Source organism: Lepisma saccharinum, chromosome 10, assembly GCF_977018435.1.
Source record: "Lepisma saccharinum chromosome 10, izLepSacc3.1, whole genome shotgun sequence".
NCBI classification, from domain to species: domain Eukaryota; kingdom Metazoa; phylum Arthropoda; class Insecta; order Zygentoma; family Lepismatidae; genus Lepisma; species Lepisma saccharinum.
Genome location: NC_139238.1, coordinates 68,365,854 through 68,389,169, shown reverse-complemented (window position 1 = coordinate 68,389,169; position 23,316 = coordinate 68,365,854). Strand labels below are relative to the sequence as shown.

The window sequence follows — 23,316 nt, the reverse complement described above, 5'->3', positions numbered from 1 at the left end:
GTCTGCAATGACTGTGAGAGGAGTAATGACATGACTGTCCAGTTCACGCATTAATACTGTTTTATCTTCTTGGTACAACTGTACTTCACTCCCCCAAATGACGGATCAAACAACTAGGAACAATATAGTAAGATGTTATCTCTAGAGTAATATATTTTATTTAGGGATTGCCACAAAATTCGGATAATGGATATCTGGATATCAAATTATCTGATATGCATTTCAGATGAAAAGGATAATCTGAATATTCAGATAATCAAATTATCCGGATATTGAGATAATCTGTGTATGCTGATTGCTATTTACTCTTTCAAGTTCAGTGAATTATTCTGGTAAGAATGGTGTCTAAAATTAAGGAAATAATTACGAAATAAAGGTTTGAGATTATCCTTGCACAAATGATCTATACTGCATCTAGTAATGCAGAGATATCTTTTAGAAAAGAAGGTAAATATCTAAAGAATATGCTGAGAATCAGTAAACTGATAAACTAACAGATTTGGTGACCGATTCATGGAGATGGAAGATGCATGAGAATGTTGAATAAAATAATATATGCAAAGGCCGTAACATGAATGAACGATAAAGCATTTGAATGTATCAGATATTCAGATATTTTGGTTGATCTGAATATCTGGATATTTCAGATAATATGATTATCTGGATAATCCAAATATCCAGATAATTAGGATATCTGGATAGAAAATTATCCAGTATTCGGATTTGGCCTTCCCTAATTTTGTTGTGATTAACTCTTGCATTAAATTGTTATGGAAAACAATTATCTACAAATTAACCGATATCAGCTCTGAGGAACTGCAATACTCAAGGAAAAAAGCTGTAACCTGTGCATTCCGTTAGTCCTACAATTTTGCAGTACATACATACGTGAGGTAACTAAACGACAGCAATGAGTATAAATTATTCAGAGAGCTCTACCAGTAGGTATCTGGTGATTTCACGGAGGTATGTGATGTATGCCCCCTGTGACGTCTTGTTTCAATTCGATCTTGTTGGCAATCCGTCACAACCCATTCTTTTTTATTATTATTATTTTTGGAAGTACGTGCGTTCCCTTGGATATCGAGGGTGGTGTTAGCAATGGGCTGTTTGACTTGGGATTCTCTTCCACCATTGACAAAATAACGTTTGTAACAACCAGGAGCTGATGCTTGAGCCCTCAGTCTCCATTGTAGACAACAATTATAAATCAACAGGTCTTTGAAGGGTTTTACAGTAGCATAAGCAAACAGTTGGGAGGTGTAAGGGAATATATATAGGTCGGATCACAGCAAACTTGTAATTGACACAATTGGAGGGTATAAAAAAGGTCATAAACATTGCACGAATATAGAATATATGTTGAGAACTGTTCTGAAATATGGAAATAATACATAAAAATAATTAAAATATGTAAAATATTAGCCAAAAGCTAATATATGTACAAATATGGAATGTGAAAATGGAATTTTTCAAGTCTACATACTATGATGAGCAAAGATAATACAAAATACGAGGTCTGATAATTAAGTTCACGAACTTGCTACCGTTTAGCACTGAAGGCAGCACTATACAAGCAGCTCTATAAGATTTTGTAACCTTGGTATTTCAGTGTCTCACAGCAGTATTTGCATAGACATGTGGTGGATTTGTGCTGAGTGGCGGGCATTGTTGTTTGTGCTTGTGTGTGTGTGTGCTTTTGTGAAAATGGCTGAGGTGGTATTAGAGCAACGAAGAAACATCAAATTTTTGGTGAAACTGGGCAAGAGTTGAAGTGAAATACAGGAAATGTTAGTGCAGGTGTATGGTGAGAATGCCAAGAAGAAAACAACATGTACAAATGGATTAAACAGTTTTCTGAGGAAAGGGAACAAGTGACCGATTAAGAAAGGCTAGGGCAGCCATTAACGTTGTTGATAACCTTTTTGATATCCGAGGGATTGTTCACTATGAATTTGTACCACCAGGACAAACAATTAACCAAATGTTAACCAAATGTACCATTTGGTAGTGCTGCAAAGGTTGCGTGAAAAAGTGAGATGCAAACGACCGGAACTTTTCGCCAACAACTCACGGCTCGTGCATCACGACAATGCACCTGCACACTCGGCACTGTCTGTACGCGAGATTTTGACCAGGAAACAAATATCTTTGGTAGACCATCTGCCATACTCACCTGACCTTGCCCCCAATGACTTCTTTCTTTACCCGAAGATCAAACAAGTTTTGAAAGGAAGATATTTTGATGACATTAAGGCTAATATGATGGCAGCTCTGAAGGCCATTCCAGAAACAGAGTTCCAAAATTGCTTCGAAGGGTGGAGTAGGCATTGGCATCGGTGTATACTGTATAGCTTCCCAAAGGGAGTACTTTGAAGGTGACCACAGCGCTATTCATCAATATAGAATGTAGCATATTTTCTAGGATAAGTTTGTGAACTTAATTGTCAGACCTTGTGTAACTGATTCCAGCCTCATATAAACATGTATTTACATATAAATCTGTTCCCTGCTTATTATATATATATATTTTTCAGGTATGCCCAACTTATCCTAGTGCTGTTGTTGTTCCTAAAGCCATTGATGATGATACCTTAATAGCCGCTGCAAATTTTCGTCAAGGAGGCCGTTTTCCTGTCCTAAGTTATAGACATGAAGGAGGCGTAAGTTCTGTCTTTCTTTACTTTTCTTTTTATTTTATGATTGAGATTCTGTTGTGGCATTTAGGTTTACTAAAGGTCTTCTCTACTGTTATGGCAGCCGCTCTATATGCTGGCAAGGGAAGTGGGGAAGCGACCAATCCAGCACGATAAGAGACGCAGGTTCACGTAGTACATCCCAACCGCCACGTCATATCTATCGACACCACTGCTGTTGTCTGGTTGGTCTGTGGCATAATCCCTGCTCCCCACTTCCCTTGCCAGAACAAGAACCAGCCGCTGTAACAGTAGAAAAGACCAGTGTCGTATGCTGGGTGCAAACCTGGGCTATGTCTTCATATCATAATGTTCAAATGGGAGACTCTTTTTCATTCGGTTTCTTGGATTTTGAAGTAATGTGACATAAAGATACATACATTACCATTTAGAAATAATTATAAAAATGTCACTGTTCCATTACTATAGAAACAGTTAGGAAAGGATTTGAAATATTGCATGGTTATTTATAAAATTGTGAAATATTTATGTAGGCCTACGTGCAAGAATAAAATATATAATAAACTTCTTACCTTGAATATTTAATTTGAACAGGAACTCCATTCTTCTCTTGGCGACCTCTGTGGTAAATTAGTTATTAGGACAGCGTACTACGATGCCAGGAGTCCCAGGTTCAAATCCAGTCATGGACATGGGTATTCTTTGTGAATGTCCCTTCATAATTTTCATCGTATCATCACTCATCCTCATCATCAGTGAAGTGGCAGAAAAGCAATGCTAAATAACAAATCAAATTCATTCTTCTCTTCCTTGGGATTCCAGAGGCCTGCATTTCTTCACGATTAGAAGCTTATCCTCATGCAAAAGTCGAGTAAATTGTTTCGTCAGACATCAATAGTTCATTAATTATGTCACTCATTTTCATTCACTACACGACACAGCACAGATCATTCAAAACATACATAATTCACTTATTCAATACACTAAATAAAATCCACGCAGTAAGAAACCTAATTTCCACTCACGAAATGACCTGCCCTTTATCATCCCTGGCCAGTCAGTCTACCTCAGTATAAACAAAACAGCAGAGGAGTTGAAAACATCTTCACCATTGTAAAGTGTGGTTGGTTGAAGGTCAGTGGGCTGTCGTTTCTGCATGTGTTAGATGGGACAGTTTTTTTTTTTTGGCTCAGATGAAAAATCCCCTTTCATATGTTACTCTATTCCCATTCCTGTAATAGTAGTTTTGTTTCAAAATTTCCCTTTCCTGGTAAAAATCCCATGCTGGTTAGAGAGTTTAGTACAATTGGCATTGCTTTGAGGCTCTACCGCTGGGAAAACTGAAGACAGAAGTCTTCAGTGAACGTAAGCCCTGCCGTCGACTCGAAAATACTCCAAAATGGTGTAGTTCTAGTGACAAGTCACCACACTTGCATGGTGGTCTTACAGCCACATCTCAATATTATGTTCCCAATTATGTGAAATCAGAATCACTTTACCATTTACCATAAGAAGTTCTAAGGACCAAATTGCATTAAAAAAAAATAATAAATAAAAAAAAAATAGCAGAAGGTACAAGGGTAAATCGAAAAGTCTTTGTCCCAATTTTTTTACAGCTGAAATAATAAACATGCAGGGAAATCAAAATATAGGAATTGTTCTATGCACCTTGCAGTATTTTAAAACATAATCACCACAGCGTTTCAGGCATTTGTCCCATTGCACCACTAGTTTGGAGATGCCACTGTTTTAGAATTCGGCTGGTAGATCGTGGAACCACCGCCGGACAGCAGTCTTCACTTCGTCCTCGTAAATGAACCTCTGTCCTGCCAGGATACCCCAAGGATTCGTGAACCGCACACTTCTCAAAGCAAGACACTTATCCCTATGTCGGCTGCATTTCCCTATGGATCTTGATGGGCTTTCGTCCCTTACTCCATAGAAAACGAATTATGTTTCAGTACTCATACGACATGGACATGTTGAGTGCTACAGCCATCTTTGCAAATTGACAGCAGCACCATGCCACGAAGCAGCCGAGAGTTAACGCTGGGCTGTTGCAAGAAAAAGTTATTGCATAGAATTGCGTAGAATGTACGAGGGCAAATCAAAGAGTGTTTGTGCCTAACTATTTTTTCCCAGATTACAAACCATAAAAGAAAAACAAGATATATATATACACAATCTTCTACGTACTTTTTGCTATTTTTCCAGATAATCACCACACCTGTTGAGACACTTGTCCCCCTGTACCACAAGTTTCGCAATGTCCGTTGCATAGAAGGTGGCCGGATGATCACGGAAACAACGACGAACAACATTCTGCACTTCGGTGTCATTCGTGAACCTCTGTGCTGCCAAAAACTTCTTCAATGGACCAAAAAGATGGTAATCACTGGAGGCTTGACAAGATTACTCCCACCCCCATTGACTGAAGTTTGGCGATTGTTTTTTTTCGTGGCGTGTGGTTTCGCATTGTCATGGAGGAAGACCACATTGCTCACTTCACGAATTCGCTGACGCTTTTTCCTAATGGCTGCTCACAGATGGGAGAGTGTGGGACAGTAGCACTGATAAACCCTTGTCCCCATACACTGGCTCCATTTCTCTGTGGATATCTGTGGCTGTTTGTCCTTTGCACCATAAAAAATGAATAACACTTCACTGCTCATATAGCGTGGACTTCCTGAGCACTCCGGCCATCTTTGCCAACTGATAACAGCACCGTGACGTGGAAGAAATCTGAAGTTACAATAGGGCCGTTCCAAGATGTTTAAGCATCTAAAAGTATCAGGGCATTCTATCATCAGCATTATTTTAAACAAATCAACCTAATGTGTTATGAAAGTACTTTATGAGTAGGACTAGAATTTTTATAGCAACAAAATATGCAAAATAAAAAAGCCACTTCTGACCTGAAATTTCCATAAATATGCCCTAATGAGGACACAAATTTCTAATCCAGAAACTGGGTTCCCCCATTGGCTTCATTACACCATTCCATGAAGGCACATGGAGGATGGGAGGTGTGTAAAGGTAGACATTGTGGAGGTGATGTAATCAGCACCACTTACCCAGCCATAGTCCCCATTTATTAGAGATTTGAAACCCAAGCAAATTTGGAAAAATTAATACCTGCAAGGGTAGTTTGAAAAGTAAGGTAAAGGAAGCAGAGATGGGTAATCGAAATCAATGCACGGTCGATAAGTTTGATCCTTCACAAATGAGCCCTTGCAGAGTTTCAGCCCAGTGCATTGTGAGGTTATTGTTCCACGACGCAAAGTGTTTTCAAAAATGATGAACAAAACCACCAGGACATTGTACCTGTTCACATGTCAATGGTTTCTGTGGATAAAATCCATGAACTTAAGTTCAAATTGTTGGATCATACACCCTGTTTGCTTGATCTAGCTCCCTCTGACTTGCATTTGTTCCCTACCCTCAAAGATGGTTCGGTGGACAACAATTTTGCAATAATGATGAAGTGATTTATGCTGTGAACAGCTATTTTGCAGACCAGGAGAAATCATTTTATAAACAATAACCTCATAATGCACTGTGCTGAAACTCTACAAGGGCTCATTTGAAGGATCAAACTTATCGACCGTGCATCAATTTTGATATGGTGCTGCCATACCTTACTTTTCACACTACCCTCGTAGCAGACATGCAACGGACTGAACCACAAGTGGCTCTCCTCATGGGATTATACAAGATTAAAAAATAATAATAAATAAGGTAAACAATTAAAAAATATGAAATTATCTATGTACTGTATTCCAAACATGCTGAAACATTTTCCTCACTGCATGAGCTCTGGCTTTCAATGTACAACTACTGCTTTCAAATGTAAATGATAACCTATTTTCAGCCAACAAATGCTTCAACATAGAAAAGCTTCTTTCTATTTCAACTTACACACTTAGTAAATAGCTGTGTGTCAAGGATAACCACAATGCCTTGAAAATGCAATAATGTGCAGAATTGTTCAACTGAAAAATTGTTGTAATATGTTCTATGAAGTAGAAAATGACCAAGATCAGTGTCACTGACTGAGGCTTATGCTTACAACAATAAAAAGAAGCATAAAACTAGTTGGTTAAATCAGGAGAACTTTTGTGTTTAATTTTTCTGTGCCTGGTGTGGTGCAAATATACAACACATTTGATCGTCCGGTAGATTCTGCATCACAGACAAAGTGAGAAGTCATAAAATATCATTGTTGCCTAGCATTCAAGGGGTTCCAGGTTTGATAGGCTTGCCAAACCTCCCAGAATGGCCTGGAGGCTCCTGGAATCGAATTTGCTCTCCTGATCTCCCAGATAAATGTTGTGATCTCCCAGAATTACGAGATTTAGTATTATCTTTTATTATTATTAATAACGGTTCAGATCTCACTTTATACTGTAGATCCAGCCATGATTAGCTTATCTGTGCACAAAGTAGTCTTTAAAACAACAATTCAAATTTAATTCAATCAGTGCGTGTAAAATGATTGTGTTCCAAAGTGAATATTCCTGATAACGCAGAGAAGACTACGATATACGAGGGTAATTCGGAAAGTAACCACCATTGTGGCATGGTGCTAGTAGTAGTGGGCAGAGCGCAACTGTGGTTACATTATGCAATCTGTGATTCAGTAAGCTTCCAGCTGTGCTAGTGAGAGCATCGTAGTGCCGTGCGTGTGCTGGTTATAACGTCACAAAATGTGTGCTGCCATCGAAAATCCCGCCAAATGTGAGGTACGCGGAGTCATAAGAATTCTTTGGGCAATAAATCTCACATTCATCGTGAATTGTGTGCTGTATACAGCCCAAGCATTATGGGTGAAGGTGTTGTGCATCAGTGGATCCGATTTTTCAAAGCAGGAAGAACAAACATTCATGATGAACCTAGGAGTGGTAGGCCTTCTGTAGTGAGTAATCTTATCAAGAAAATTGAAGACAAAGTTTGTGAGAACTGTCAATTCACAATCTCGGAACTTTCTGAAATATTTCCGAACATTTCTTGGACTCTGTTATTGTTATACGAGGTTGTCACCAGAAAATTAGTCTACCGGAAGTTCTGTGCTTGGTGCATCCCGAAAATTCTCACGGAGATCCACAAAACCAGTCGAATGGTCTCTTTTTTGAACAGAATATTGACTGGTGATGAGATTTGGGTTGCGTATGTGAACGCTGAGACAAAACAACAGTGAATGGCATGGGGTCATACCGGTTCTCCAAACAAGCCGAGGAAAGCCCGTCAAACTTTATCACCGAGGAAGGTTATGGCCACCGTGTTTTGGGATGCTAAGGGAATCTTGCTTGTGAACTTCATTTAACATGGTACGATAATCACTTCTGAAGTTTACTGTAACACTTTGTAGAAACTGAGAAGAGCCATCCAAAACAAATGTCGCGGTCTGCTGACATCTGGGGTTTTGTTCATGCATGACAATGCTCGCCCTCACATTGCTCGGCGAACACAAGACCTTTTGCACCACTTCAAATAGGACGTTTTTGATCAAGTCACGTACATCCTGGACTTGGCTCCTTCTGATTTTCATCTGTTCACTCAGATGTGTGAAGAAGTGGCTTGGGGCACAGCACTTCGCTGACAATGAGGATCTTTAAAATGCTGTGATGGGTTGGTTGAATTCCCAGGCAGTCGAGTTTTATGCAGAAGGGATTGGTAAGTTGGTGAAACGCTATGACAACTGCTTGAATTTACATGGTGACTATGTTGAAAAATAGAGGACAGCTGTACCTTTCAGATGTAAAGTAAAAATTTGTTGTATCTATGCGGGTTTTTTATTTACAGCCGAACGTCAGTTTCTTTCCGAATGACCCTCGTATAATGTAAACATTTAGTATACACACATTACTTAACAGGAGAATTGTATGTGATAATGTTTTCCTGTGGAAGTTGATCAGGAGTGACTGTCATTGTTATTAGTTACTAGACAGGGGCGTATCCAGAAAGAAAGTTTGGGAGGGGGCCCAGCCAGGATGGCCCATCCTCCAAGGCCTATGGCATGTCTCCTCTATAATAATATGATGATAGTTATCTCTATTATTATCATTATTATTGTGTTTTTTTATTCTTCGAATCGTAATTTCAGAATTGAATATCTGTTGACACTTTTCAGAAGTGGTATGAAATATTTCACTAAACTCTTCATTTGAAATTTCACGAAGTCTCTGAAGCAGTTCTGTGACGTATGTTGGCTAAGAAAGAGCAGAGATTAAATTGTGGTGAGGACTCTAAATACTTCAACAACCGTACAGCAAAACTAAAAACCTTCTCTCAGATAAAGAGTACAATTAAGAAAGTCCCCTTTTTCAACTTCGGCTAGAAGATCAGCGATGGTTCACTCGGACAGCTCCACTTAACTGACAAGGTTTTAAAGAAATTTAACAAAAACATGAAATGAATCATGTTTTTCTAGAAATTGAGTTTCACACATTGACAATAGTTTTTTTTTCTTTTTTTAATGTCTGGTACATAATGCAATGTACCGTATTTGTATTTAGTATTTCACCTCTGCATATATTATTTTTAAAAAGCACACATCAATTTCACTTACTGTACCAACACAGTTTCTCACTGAAGTCAGATTTTCAGGTGAAACTAAAAGAAAAACCTTTTAGTGGATGGTCTATCTGGACCCCCTGGATAGACCCTTGTTACTAGATACTGTATACTTTAATGCAGCAGCGGCTCTAAGGGGAGAGCCACCGTACCATGGCTCTACCCTCAGAAAAAGCATTTGCTTTGATAAAATATAGTTAAATTAATACATTTACAAACAAGGAGATTCGAATCTCGGAAGTGTTCGAACTTACGGCCGCCTCAATCCCTGCGCTCCATCCCCAGCTGTTCTCACACTTGCTCTGGGCTATCGGCACCAACACAGTGTGACCCATGCACAGAGGCATGAAGAAGTCTCTGCAGCAAACAGGGAAGGAGGTGGTAGCCATAAGACAACCAGCTGAGCCAATTTTATGCTGGCACGACGTGAGAGCTTTCGCATTGTTTTGACATAGTTGCAAACTTCAGAGAGAAGTGGCTAATCCTGACCGATTTGTAATACTCATTGGAGAAGTAATTCGCGAGAAAGATGCTTTGCTTTTCCTGCCTACTTGGGAAGAACGAAAGTAATATCTTCCCAAATTTATGTAACCATTTAGATGCATCTGAAGAGCCATCCAGACTTTTTTGTTATCAATTTCTTCCTTAAGATAAGACATATCCCTTGCTCTCACACACACATGTTGCAACTAACGTTGATTATATTGAAGAAATTTTCTGTAAAAAAGAATTGTCTAATGCACATTATCAGGGGATTTTTTACTTCAATATTTGGAAAAAATCTGATGGAAAATCTATCAGTATAAGAATTTTGCTTGGAGAGATAATTCAATTTCTTGCATTGAATTTTAAAAATTGTAGATCCACCATTCATTTAGCAGATAATCATATTTTAGTTGTTAGTAACACCGATTGTTGATGTACTGTCTGCCGTGCTTTGTTGCAAATTATAAACAAAGCATGGCGAGAAAACCATGTTCGACTTGATGTCTCTAATTGTTCAGTGTTTTTCTTTTTAGTGAAGTGAAAGTGTCCGATGGAGTATGACAGGAAGGGTAGTGAGTGATAATTTGGTGGTTCTTTTTCAGAGTGTGTTGATGCGAAGCAGCCAGCCTCTTACTGGTCCAAATTCAAAACGATGCAAGGAAGACGAGCGTGTCATCAACTCTGTACTAGGTCCTGGGAAACGAGGATATATCATTGACACACGCACACAAACTCTCGCACAAACTGCAAAGGTAATATGGATATTTATTCACAGTTGGAGTAAATTTAACAGTGTAAATATGTTGTTAATGCAAATTGTGAAGTAGTTGATTGTGGCACGCCTTTTCTGTCACTCAAAGTTTTGCATAAATTTTTGAGTCATTTGTCAAGGAATTCAAAGGATTAAACCGACAGATGCATGAATAAATGAATTAATTAATTATCCAGTATCCAGAATTGATCATTTCTAATTTTATTGTGAATCAAAATGTTCAAAATGATACATACAGCTTAATTCTTATTTTACATTAGCTGATTACTACCTGGCGTTACCCAGGTATTAATTTATACCAATCTTCTATTAGACAGGAAAATAATGAATTCTAACTACACTGTAAAATGAACTTGGAGTTGAACGGCATTGGGACTGTCACTATTCATCGTAGCGACCCCATAAACTATGGATTCCATACCAATATCGGTGTATGTAATAATAACATGTAATATGACATGTTTACTAAACTTAATGCATACAAAAAACACAGTTTTTAGAAAATACAGAAAGTAATAAAAGTTTAAAATGTGTCATTCTTAAGCTATTTCTTTTGTAATGCAACTTTGCTTCCCTTTTTTCTCATGCCCTTTCCCTTCTCTCATTTCCATTCCCCCTTCTGTGTGTGTCCACACAGTGCATTGCAGAAAAAAAATAGTTTGTGGCAGTAGGACATATATATCCATATAATAAAACAAATTATTATTAGTAGGGCTCGGAAGTTGATGAGAAATCATCTTTTTTTCTGAGCCTTGAAACAATGCTGAACCTGATATCAGTCCGTTTTCCATAAGTTAGAACCAGAAAACATTGAGTGGTATTTTGCATTTTTCAGCCTTTTTTTACTTTTAGGTCATTTACCAGTTGTTTTTTTTTTGCCATCTTTATTGCATTTTTCTTCATTTTTGAGGTTTATTTTTCTTCTCCCCCTGTTGCTTCTTGAATGTTAAATACATTTGCTAGCATAATTTATCTATTTAAATTTCCTGACATGGTGTTGTTTGGCAAGTTCGAAGAAATCAGGAGTGTTAGTGTGGTTTTTCTTCATATTTTACTAGGGTTGAAGTAATACAATTTTGAAGCAATACCAATACTTATACTCTACTAATTTCCACCGAAAAACCAGTTCAGAGTATTGCTTAATTGAAGTTCTGTATTTCCACATTGCAATTTTAATTGGTTTTCTGATTAATTTAAAAGGACCACTGCCTTCATTGGTCACGCAAGGTTATAGCAGAATGGCTATTTCCAATATATTTCCTCTCTATTTTTCGCTATATGCACTAATAAGGGAGTTATCTATGAGATTAGACTTTTAAATCACCTAAATCACCCTGTATTTTATATTTGTAGCACAAAAATATGGCTAAAAATCAACCAATTCTGTGTTAATGTCAATTTTTTTCTAAATTAATGATTAATGTTAACTAACTTAAAAGTTGGGGAAAAGTAGTGCTTCAATCAGGAATTGTACTTTGATAATAAAAAAACCTTCAGGTGATGATGCAACCCACTGTTTTACCCCCCAAAAAGGCATCAAATCTGTGAAATACTATGGTATTTATTTTAAATTGCATCAGAGAAAATAATAATCTTTTGTATTCTTTCTTTTTCTCATTACAGTCTCGAGGAGGTGGATTTGAAGTGGAAGTGCATTACCCACAGTGGAGGAGAGTACACAAACCAGTAGACAGGCACCACTTTCTGCTAGATTGTCTTAGCAAGCTGGTTGAAGGTAGGCTTCTCCATGAAGTTGGGCATAATTAAGGTTGAATTGGAGCTCAGACCTATTTCAGCAGTGGATTTAAAATATGTTTTAAAAAGTGTGCTGATATTGAAGATCTTAAGGTGGTTATGTAATTATTTAGGATGATTGCATTTACTGCATTGAATTTGCTAGGGATGGAACACATTAATCAGTCCTGTATTGGTTTGTGTGTTTTAAGTTCAATTTATGCTCATATAGGCTATTTGGGACTGGACCTACAGTTTGATGTGGGGATCCTAACCACTGTGCAATGTGCAGTGGTGGATCCAGAAATGGTACTTGGGAGGAGCTATTTTCCTGTGGAAGCCCATTCTAACCAATATTTACATTTTAAATACTCCGTGATCTGTAGGGATTAGCATGCACGGGGTGAAAATAGGAATACTAGGTTTGAATTCTATATAAATAAAAGATGTTTATTATTTTTCTTCCATCATTATTATGTTTTTCCATTGTCATGATAAACTTAACCTTATAAAGATACGATGAAAGTGGGGAAACGATTTAAAAAAGTGTTGACTCTGTTGAGCCAGGAAAATGGAAAGATATAGGCTACATAAAGCATTTATTTATTTAATTAATTTACATTTGAAATGCATTATTATTATTATCAGAAGACCTAAATACAAAGTTAGGAACAAATAATAATTGTTATGATAATTGACCCTCGGTATTATATTATATTATCCATAATGTTTTTCACCAATGATATAAAATATACATTAAATGTATTCAAAAACTCATCTCTGCATTGGGCGGGGAGCAATCACCCCATTGCCCTCCCCGTAGATCCACAACTGGCAATGTGCCTATACCAGGAATCGAACCAGGGCCTTTTGAGTGCAAGGTGTTACCACTATGCCATCAGGGAAGTATTGGTATCAGCCAATCGGTGTATTAGTTACATTACTGATGTTAAAATTTTGTACGGTAAAAATATATATATATATTTTTTTACTTTCTTCTTTTTCTTGTTCATCGTCTTGATGAAATTTTACTTGGAGAATATCAAATTTTGCTCAGAAAAAGGTTGGGTGTTGAGGCTAACAGCCTGGGGTTCTAAGAGTATCATATCATGTTTTAGCTCAATTGGTGAATCTACAATGTGTTTCCATGCTTCCCTGCTATCTTGAATTCAATTGCTTTTCCATCTAATCCAATGGTGAAATCAGTTTTTGTTTGTCTTTATTTGAAAGCTGTAAAATGTTAAATATCTATGTAGGAATTTTTCCCTGTGCTCTTTTTGCAATGGTGCCTAGTAACAAATTTGAATGCTCACACTTTAAAATTCTCAAGTTACATGCAAGATGACAGGTTCTAAAATGGCCCAGATTTGGGGGAGGTGGAGGGGGTACGTATTAAAGGTGCAGCAATTGGACTAATACATAATAATGATGCATGCGTTGATGATCTTCACTCTTTGCATTTAAAGTTATTTGATTGATTCCACACTTTTGACTCACCCTACAGGAAATATAAAATAAGGTTGCAAAGATATGCACTCACTCACAGACTATTAATAAGACTATCAGATCGATAAAACTTCACTGATATTCCTGTATCGAAAGAGTGTTGATCAATATATCCCTTCCTTAGTATAACTAGAGCATCATTCCACATCAAATCATCCAACAGTGGTTGCATGACTATTCTAGAAAAAGAATCATTATTATTGCATAGGTTTCTACGTATTTTAGGATATCAGAACCAGTATCTAAAGATATCTGTTTGGCAGGTACATAGAGGAAAATAATCTATTCGAATCAACTCACTACTAGTTTTTTTTCCACATAGTTTCTGGATCATGATATATTTCATCACCTGCCTGGCAGCTTTGTCAGACATGTACATCCATGAGTGGATTCAAATAGATATCTGAGCCAGTGATTTAAAAAAAATTGTGGACTTGCTTCTCTATTTTTCCAACATTGCTGGTGGGATTTTTTGCTCACATGACTGTTTACAGAAACCTTAATATCACAGAATCTCTTAAAGCTACAAACCTGAAATAAAATCCATTTTGTAGCTATTACAGTGTACTTTCTAAGATATTTCAGTAAGTTTTGTTCAAAATTGCTTCACTGCTGCTAAACTTTGGGTAACAGTTGTCAAAAAAAATGAATTTTTAGGATAGATATTTGAATGAAGGGGTTTTAGCAAAGGCTCGATTTCTTTTTGTGTAGACCAGTACAAATTTCAACTTTTATACTCAACAAGATCAGTCAGCATTGGGTAGCACACGTAGCCTGAAAAGAGGCACTTTTTCAGGGGGAGAGCTGGTAAATGTTTGATTTTTATGTTGCTTTTGGAGTTGTTGTTTGTTTTGAGTCCACTTCATGCCATTTAGGGTAATCATGAGTGGTCCAACAGTTTAAAGTGGGATCCACACCCCTGTGCAATGTGCCTAGACTAGGTTGATTGATTTATTGATTGAATTGCTTTATTTTACTTCGCTTCTTGTCCCACTTTTGGCTAATTTGTGAAGATGAGGATGAGTGATGATATGATGAAATTGATGAATGGACACTCACAAACATTTATGCCCAGACCAGGATTCGAACCTGGGACCCCTGGCATCGTAGCACAATGTGCTAACCACTCTGCCACGGGGGCAGGCATTGAACCTGGAATCCTTCAGTCATAAGACAATGATGTTACCATTACACCATTTTTGAGTAAAAATGAAAAAGCTGACCTCCCTATTGGCATAGTGGTAACATCATTGTCTTTTCATGAGGACCCGTCTGAGATATTTAACCCCAATAATATCAAAATGTTTCACACTGTGGCAATGCTGTCTAAGGCATCAGCTTTGGGCTTTGGGCTCAGGTTACGGGACATGCGCTGGTTCGAGTCTCCTGGGGGGGGGGGGGAGTGTAACAACTTTTCTCCCGAGATTTCAGCCAGTGTATGGGACTGGTGGCCACACACCATCATGAGAAAATTGGGGAGCTAAGTATAAGTAGCGTAACTCAGTCATGGAGACCTACAACAACGACTGGGGGTTTGTCGTGGTGACCACATGTCTCCCCATAACTGCTTGAATGATCTATGTGGGAATGAGGCCAGCAGTTAGTAACCCTGGGGTTCAAGGGCTGTTGCGCCACTTTTTTCTCTCTCAAAATTCCACAAATTGCCATGTTTGAGTCTGTGCTGAAAAAGTAATACATTTCCAAGAAATATTGTTTTATTTACACAAAATGCAGCGGTACCTTGAAATGACTATAGCTCAGAAACTAAATGCCCTAGAGATATGAAAAATATACCGTTGTACGCAGAATGAATCACAGATTTAGACGATATATAATTTATGCACATTCGGCGTGTATATATGGAGGGGAAAAGGGGGGAAATCCCCTGAAAATACTTTTTTTTTAAAAATGGGGTTTCGACCCCCCCCCCACACCCCCCAAACAAGGATATTAAAAGTTCAAAATGCACATAGAAATTATCGCTGGCATGTAAGAAACGGAAAAATATTTGCATCATTGTCGTATGACCAATGTAACTTGAGTTGTACCCCCAAAAGGAATGGCCGGGATGCCACTGATTCAAGCTTCAAAATGCAGCGGTACCTTGAAATGACTATAGCTCAGAAACTAAATGCCCTAGAGATATGAAAGATATACCGTTGTACGCAGAATGAATCACAGATTCAGACGATATATAATGTATGCACATTCGGCGTACATATGGAGGGGGAAAAGGGGGAAATCCCCTCAAAAATACTTTTCTTTAAAAAAATGGTGTTTCCCCCCTGAAAAAAAATATCAAAATTTATGCAAATTTGGAGGGGAATGGAGAAAAACCCCAAAAATTATTTTAAAAAATTGTCACTTCACCCAAAAATTGTCCGTGTACTTGGGCACAAAACGACACCTACGCACAACATTCACGGACGAAAAGCTAGAATGCAGTAAAAATACTTGCAGCTGCTTGAAATTCTATTTTTAGACAATGAATGTTATGTTGCCCCTGTCGCAACTTGTGGACACTTGTGCTAAAAAAAACAAAGGTTTCCTTCATCGCACTTCGAAATTCCATTCTCACAACGCAGATTCAGCAACCAGTCTTCCCCCTCCCGGAAAACTTTCATTTAATTTTGACATCGGATACTGACAAACATTGCTTTAGAACAACAAAGCCGGTGTTCCTTTGTCGACAAAATTTTGACCTTGAAAAGAGACGCAAAAGAGAAGTCCCTTTTCCCGCCTTTTTCATGAAGACAAAAAAAATGCAAAAAAAACATTTCTGTTAAATACATGTGTTAGGAACAATATAAAAGAAATCGAAATTCTAGCCAAAAATAGAAAAGTTATAACGTAAAAACTACGACCTTGACACAGCATCTCGATCGAGATGCTTGGTACAGTGAGGCTTACATTTGGGTATCTCGATCGAGATGCTTGGGTGGCAAAAGGTTAATATTGTCATGCTTTGAAGGGTGACAAGTCCATAGCAAACGAAAACACTGTGCAACTTATGTTGTGGCAGTACGCTGTTGTTGCGGAAGCCGGCATTGCCTGTAAATGTACAATGGCAGCTAACTCTCGTCCATCACAGTGAAGCAATAATACTGCTGAAGGAGGAGTGTTGTGGTCTAATTGTTAAGGTTTAGCATGTTTGCTGTTAGTTCTCAAACCAGTGTATTACCTGTCGTTGCAGTTCCAGTACCAGTGTAGGTGTTCTTATTGGGAGTGACCAGTTAAAATACCACCAGGTCCATTAATGCAATGGAAAATAATATTTTTTTTATTTCATTTGAAATCACATGAATGCTATGAAAGTCTTCTTTGCATTGTTTTGGGTCATTTTTCGCATGTGTTAGTCCATATGTACAGTTGAACCTGAGTTATACGCTGTCAAGGTGAAGAGAAAATAACATGTATACGTGAAAATTATTTGCAAATCAGATTTAGATAACATGTCATATCATTATTAAATTACTGTAACTGCATCTATTTTGAGATACAACATACCGTATAATACAGGTTATTTCTGTCATAAAGTGGTAAATTAACGAATCTAAAAGTTTTATTCTTAAGTACATTACATTTGCCACTTTAATAGTTTTATGCCAATTAGCGTCACTTCCCGTATAAATTTTACTTTCTGGTCAAGCATGTAAATTTTCTTTTTTCTGTTCTCCATGGCCAACCAGTAGCAAATGCAAACTTTCACTGAAGGAACGGTTGTTCTGTTTTTATTATGGAACACAGCAAACCTCAGCTGCGGCATCTTTTCAACGTGAGTGCTTTCGTATCATGATTACATGCAAATTAAAATTAATATCGTGTTCTGAATAACTGCGGCAAATCTTTCTGCTCTGATTTCATGCTGCCTCGCATTGCTTTCTCTGTGACACTGCCGTGCTACACTCGTCTTTCTCGCAACACGAGACCGACCGCCACCATGTCCGCCTATCCTGTTTCATATTTGTGTTTTTGTAACAACATGAATGTATACTTCTGTGACGTTGTAGCTTGGTTACGTACAAATCAACAGTATTTTATGAAAATGAGTACGTGTAACACAGAATTCCGTATAAATGCATTACGTACAAATAAGGTTTAATTAACAGATTTTAAAATTAATATTTTGTCCAGGACCTACAGTAATTTACGTATAGAACAGAATTACGTAGAACTGAGTTACGTATAAAGCAGTCTCAACTGTATGTACATATAAAGCCACTTGTTAGTACATATTAAACCCAGCCCTGGTTATTAGTCATTACCAGTGGTATTGGTTGAAATTTGTTCACGAATATCAGGTAATATTTTTCCGGAGTTTGGGTGTTTCATGGGGTCTGCAAAAATGCTGCATGACAGTTTCGCTGAGTCCAAATGTGCTGGAATTTATGCAAAACTCAATGTTTTAAATATTTTTCTTATTGTTATAATATTCAAGCATTGTCATCGGTATCAGCCCAGCCCTGGTAAAAATCAAATTTGTGGCAGATATACCAATAAAACAAAGTACCGTATTTACGCGTGTATAATGCACACCCTGGTTTTTGATGGGGAAAAGTGACAAAAAATTTTATCTCGTGTATAATGTGAAGTATAATCCAGGTTCAAGAAATGGCTTCTTTAGTTGTAGCTCGTAAAGCTGTTGCTATGTGGACCAAGAGGAGAATATCCTCTTGTGTAAACAGTAAGTCAACCCAAGCCACCTTCCCCCTCTCCCTCCGCTGTGTTTAGCATCCCAGAGCTTTCCCTCTTTAACCATCTTACTTATTATGTAATAGTAGAAAGGGAGATGAAAATTACATTATGGATTTGCAGTGCTCAGGAAGTTATTTTCTGTTATTTCTTACCCAACAAATACCGCTAATACACATCCCATCACATGGGAGGTGAATGCTCGAAGTCTGCCAGAATGGCACTGTTGTTCTTGTGTAGCAGAACATTATATTACAAAGTGAAAAATTGCCTTGAAACTTTTATGTGTGGTTTTGCTCATTATCTCTTTACTTTTTCTAAAAAGAAAACCTTCAAAATATATACTTTTTCCATGACTGACGTAACATTTATAAGAGGCCCATTCAGGACTGTCAAACTAGCAGTTAGCAGAACAAGATTTCTTTCATTAAGGCATTTACACACTCCATATGTCATATTATTTGGCCAGTAATACATTTTAATTATTATTTTCTTTCATCCAAAGTACCACAAAAATCAGAACGTTCCTTAATTTTTTGATGAATTTATTTCAACTGCATTCACATTAGTGTCGCCATCTTGAATGGAATACTGTTGCCATATTCAGAAACTACAGAATTCAAGCTTTACAACGATATATAACATGATAGGGTTCCGTAAACATGGAAAAATATTCCGTGCATAATACGCACCAAGGTTTTTGAGTGCAAAAATTTTGGAAAAAGTGTGCATTATACATGAGTGAATACGAATGTACAATATATAATTTATTATAAATCATGTTTGCATAAGCTGTGTTTTTTTAATTTGACTTATAGGTTAATAAACTGCATTAAATCTGCAGACAGTATTCAGGCTAACCTCAGTTATCCTTATTTCAGCCTGTAATGATACAACATCTTCCATGGATAGATGGCTGTCTCGGCTTGAATCCTCGAACTGGATGTCTCAGATAAAGGATACATTGAATTGTGCCTGTCTAGTAGCTCAGTGTCTTGATCAGGTAATATTGTAAATACTACTTATGATTTTACAACTTTTAAAGAGTAAGATATTCAAGTTCTGGTTGATTATTGCTTTGTTGTCAAATGAAGCAATAGTGATGCTCTATGCTGGCAAGAATTGCAGCAAACACTATACTACAGGTCCATGCTGCTCTGGGAATTTTCAATGTAATGTTTATTCATAATTAGGAGAAGAGAGATGCGGTAGTAGATAAATACGGAGAAAGTAGTACTCACTTTATCCGTGAAACTGCTTTTTTCTTCATTGTTCTATTAATTTCAATGGCTACTGTCACCATCCTCGTTGGAACTTGTTGTACTGTTGCTTGGTATGCTTTTATTGTTCATAGTTCTCCGGCCCCCTCTAGGTGGGCTGTTGTTAACTCTACATTTGTGTCGTCTGCTATTTCCCGGCACTAACTGTTGTAGTAGGGGAATCCAAGTATGGTGTGCCTGTCCGCTATCGATGTTTGGCTCATGTGGAGAGTGCATTCTGGCATGCATTTCCTTGATTTTGGTGTCTACAAGTGTGGGGGCGTTGTGCTTGACTTGTACCTGTTGTATATTATGGCTTTCGTATTTCATGTGTTTAGCCAGACCAGTAGTGGGTTGGTCTTTTTTTTTTTTTTTTTTGCATCTGTTAGGTGTTGTTGGATTCTTTCATTGACAGATCTGATGGATCTGCAATGTAATGCACCTTGCACTCGCACTCTGCATTGTATACACCTGGGTTATCAAGGGGGGAAAGAAAGTACAGTTTGTGTTTGTTTAGCTATTTTGCCATCGGGTTTGTGCGCTACTTTGATGTCATAGGGGAGAAGGGCTTTGTATATGCGGTTGGATGTGGTGGGATGGTAGGGGAAGGTAAAGCACTTATATTTGCCGTTGGAGATTGATTGTGGCTGAGTAGGATGCCTGACCTGTATTTATATTAATAATGTTTATTTGTGCAGAAGATTGATAATGGCAAGTCTCTTTCAATAAAATGGCCATTCAGATGATGGGTGTCCTGATATTCCAGATGTTGATAACTTGGTTGATGGCTATCCAGATATTTGGATAATCCAAATGACAAAATTGAAATATCCACGTTTGATATCTCCTTCCTCCATAAGACCTTCTTGGTGGTGTAGTAGTAATACTGTCGCTCATCTTTGATACTCAGCGGAGGCATATGGTGGTTCAGATCCCACTTTAACTACAGGTGAGGTCCCGATTAGCTTATCTGTGCATAAAGTAGACTTTAAAGAGCCTTCCCTCATTTGAAATACCAAATTAAAGTATCTGAACACTAGGTATGATGAGTAGATATCCAGAAAATTCAAATATTTAGATATATCAGTCATTCCAATTATCCAGATATCTTTCATGTATATGACAAGCATCAACCAGGGAAGAATAGAGGAGAGACTTGCTTTGGTCTACCTTTCTGCATTCATAATTAAGAAAATGAAATAATTATTCCTGCTAACTTGCACATACACAAATAAATCAACCAGATTATATTAATGTATAGCAGTAAAACTTTGTATAGTTGACGTCAGAATTCTAATACTAAGTTATCAAATATGTACTGATAAGCCATTGAAAAATGGGAATCCTATCATCCTTAAAAAATTGTAACAATCTTTCTTCCATAGGAATAACATTTTTAAAATGTCTAATGATGTGCATCTTTATTATAAATGTGTGTAGAATATACAGTTGATGGACAAAAATATGGAAACACCTGCAGAAATGTTTATTAATATCGAGTAGGACCACCTTTGGCATGCAGAACGGCCTGCAGTCGACGTGGAATGGACAAATACATGTCGCGTATGGTTGTCAAAGGGATGTTGTACCATTCTTCTTCCAAAGCAGCTGCAAGTTGTTGTAGAGACGATGGTGGTGGGTAGCGGGCTCGCACCTTGGTCTCCAAAACTGACCACAGGGGCTCAATAATATTGAGGTCTGGCAATTGTGGAGGCCATGGCATATGTGACACTTCATCTTCGTGCTCATCAAACCAGTCCTGGACGATGTGAGCTGTATGAACAGGGGCTCTGTCATCTTGAAACACGGCATCACCATCTGGGAACAAAGTTTGCACCATGGGATGCAGCTGGTCACTCAAAATGGTTACGTAGTCCCTGGCAGTGACATGTCCATGCAGGGTGATGATGGGTCCGGCAGAATACCAGGAGATGGCTGCCCAAATCATCACTGAACCACCGCCATGCTTCACTCTAGGTAACAGACAGTCTGTATCATACGCTTGTGCTGGCGTTCTCCACACGTACACTCGGCCAGCAGTTGGAAACAATGTAAAGGATGACTCATCCGACCAGATTACAGTCTTCCACTGCTGCATTGTCCAGTTTTTATGGGCGTTACACCACTGTCTATCTAGCAGCATGGTCAACAGTCACGAGTGGTTTGGGAATTGCAGATCTGCCATGAATACCCTGCTTGTGGACTTCTCTTCTGACTGTTTTGACACTAACAGGGTTTGTAAGCACTGTATTCAGCTCAGCCGTGACTTTTGGAGCCATGGTGATCTTCTGCTTGGTCACAATCCTACCCAATGTGCGTCTGTCTCTGTCACGGAACACACACTTGCGTCCATGTTGGTGCTTTGCTGATGCAGTTTTTCCGGAAGTCTCGTAGGCAGTCATTATCTTCGAGACTGTGCCTCTTGATACACCAAACATTCCCGCTACTTTCGTCACGGAAGTTCCCACCATATCCGCACCCACAATTTGCCCTCTTTGAAACTCTGTCAGCTGAGACATGATTCACGATAACCTACACGGACCTATCGCTGAACTGTAATTGGTCCATCTGTCAGGTTGGCCAGGGTGTATACCTCGCAGAAAGTGCCAGTGACCACAGCGCCACCTACCATTCAGATGCAAATTGTGTTTGAAATGGCTACCTGTTTTATACCAGGTGTTTTCATATTTTTGTCCATCCCCTGTACGTTGCATGCTTATTTATTTAGTTTGGTTACAAAAAGTACACCACCCCAATCTTTCTCGTTTCTTAGTTTCTTATTAATTGGATACAGAAGAGCAGTGGCACCGATTGTTTCCAAGGTGACAAAACTGGCAGGGGGGAACAAACACAGTATATTTTCCTTTGTAGATTTAGCATAGTGCGGGAGCAAAAGTGGCGAAAAGTGAGGGGGCAACTGCCCCTAATCACCACCACTGCAGAAGAGCATTGGTATGTGACTCTTAATGTATTCACATTTACTGAGGAAATTTCCATCAACTGTGTTGATCTCTTTCCTTGAGTTAGAACTGCTTGGAGAAGAATGGCTGTTATGGAAAAATGCAAGTTTTATTTCAGAACTTTTTTGGTTGGGAAATGTTAAGCACCCCCCCCCCCCCTTCTCAAATGAAGTAACACACAAGAAAATATTTTTGACAAAACTGGTGCAAAATAAATGAAAATTTTGCATTTTGCATTATTTCAGGATGACTAGAATGTATAAAATTATCAGCCTAAACACTTTCAGATACAAATACCATTGGTATTAACATAGGTCATAGTAAGGTCATAAAAAACTCACCAAACCCACCAATGTAATGTGTATACAATGAGTGAGTTGTGTAAAATACATTATCTCCCATGCACCTGTCAAACTGATATATTTAATGTGTGTTGTGTGAAAATTGATTTTATCATTTTTTTATTTTTTTTTTTCAAAAAGCTATCTTTGTATTGGGAAAATAGCCATCAAATCCAAAAATCTGGAATTTTCTTCCTCCCTCTCCAGAAGATTGGTCAGTAGGTGCTGTCTTCTGTGGTGGAGTGGTTTGCGTAACGTGCTTCAAATTCAAGTGTCTTGGATAAGGCATGAGTGTGTCATTGTGTTTATAGGATGATTAATTTTTGTTGTGGTAAC

General features: G+C 38.0%; 1 protein-coding gene across 3 annotated transcripts in view; it reads left to right on the top strand.

Annotated features, from left to right (window-relative positions):
• LOC145993932 (myotubularin-related protein 9) overlaps positions 1-23,316 on the top strand; it is a 68,337-nt gene that overhangs the window by 16,899 nt on the left and 28,122 nt on the right. For all 3 annotated transcript variants that reach the window (XM_083129889.1, XM_083129888.1, XM_083129890.1), the window contains 4 exons: positions 2,538-2,663; positions 10,319-10,468; positions 12,112-12,223; positions 19,302-19,423. In XM_083129889.1, the coding sequence (XP_082986015.1) occupies positions 2,538-2,663; positions 10,319-10,468; positions 12,112-12,223; positions 19,302-19,423 (510 nt within the window). The remainder of the gene's footprint in view (positions 1-2,537; positions 2,664-10,318; positions 10,469-12,111; positions 12,224-19,301; positions 19,424-23,316) is intronic.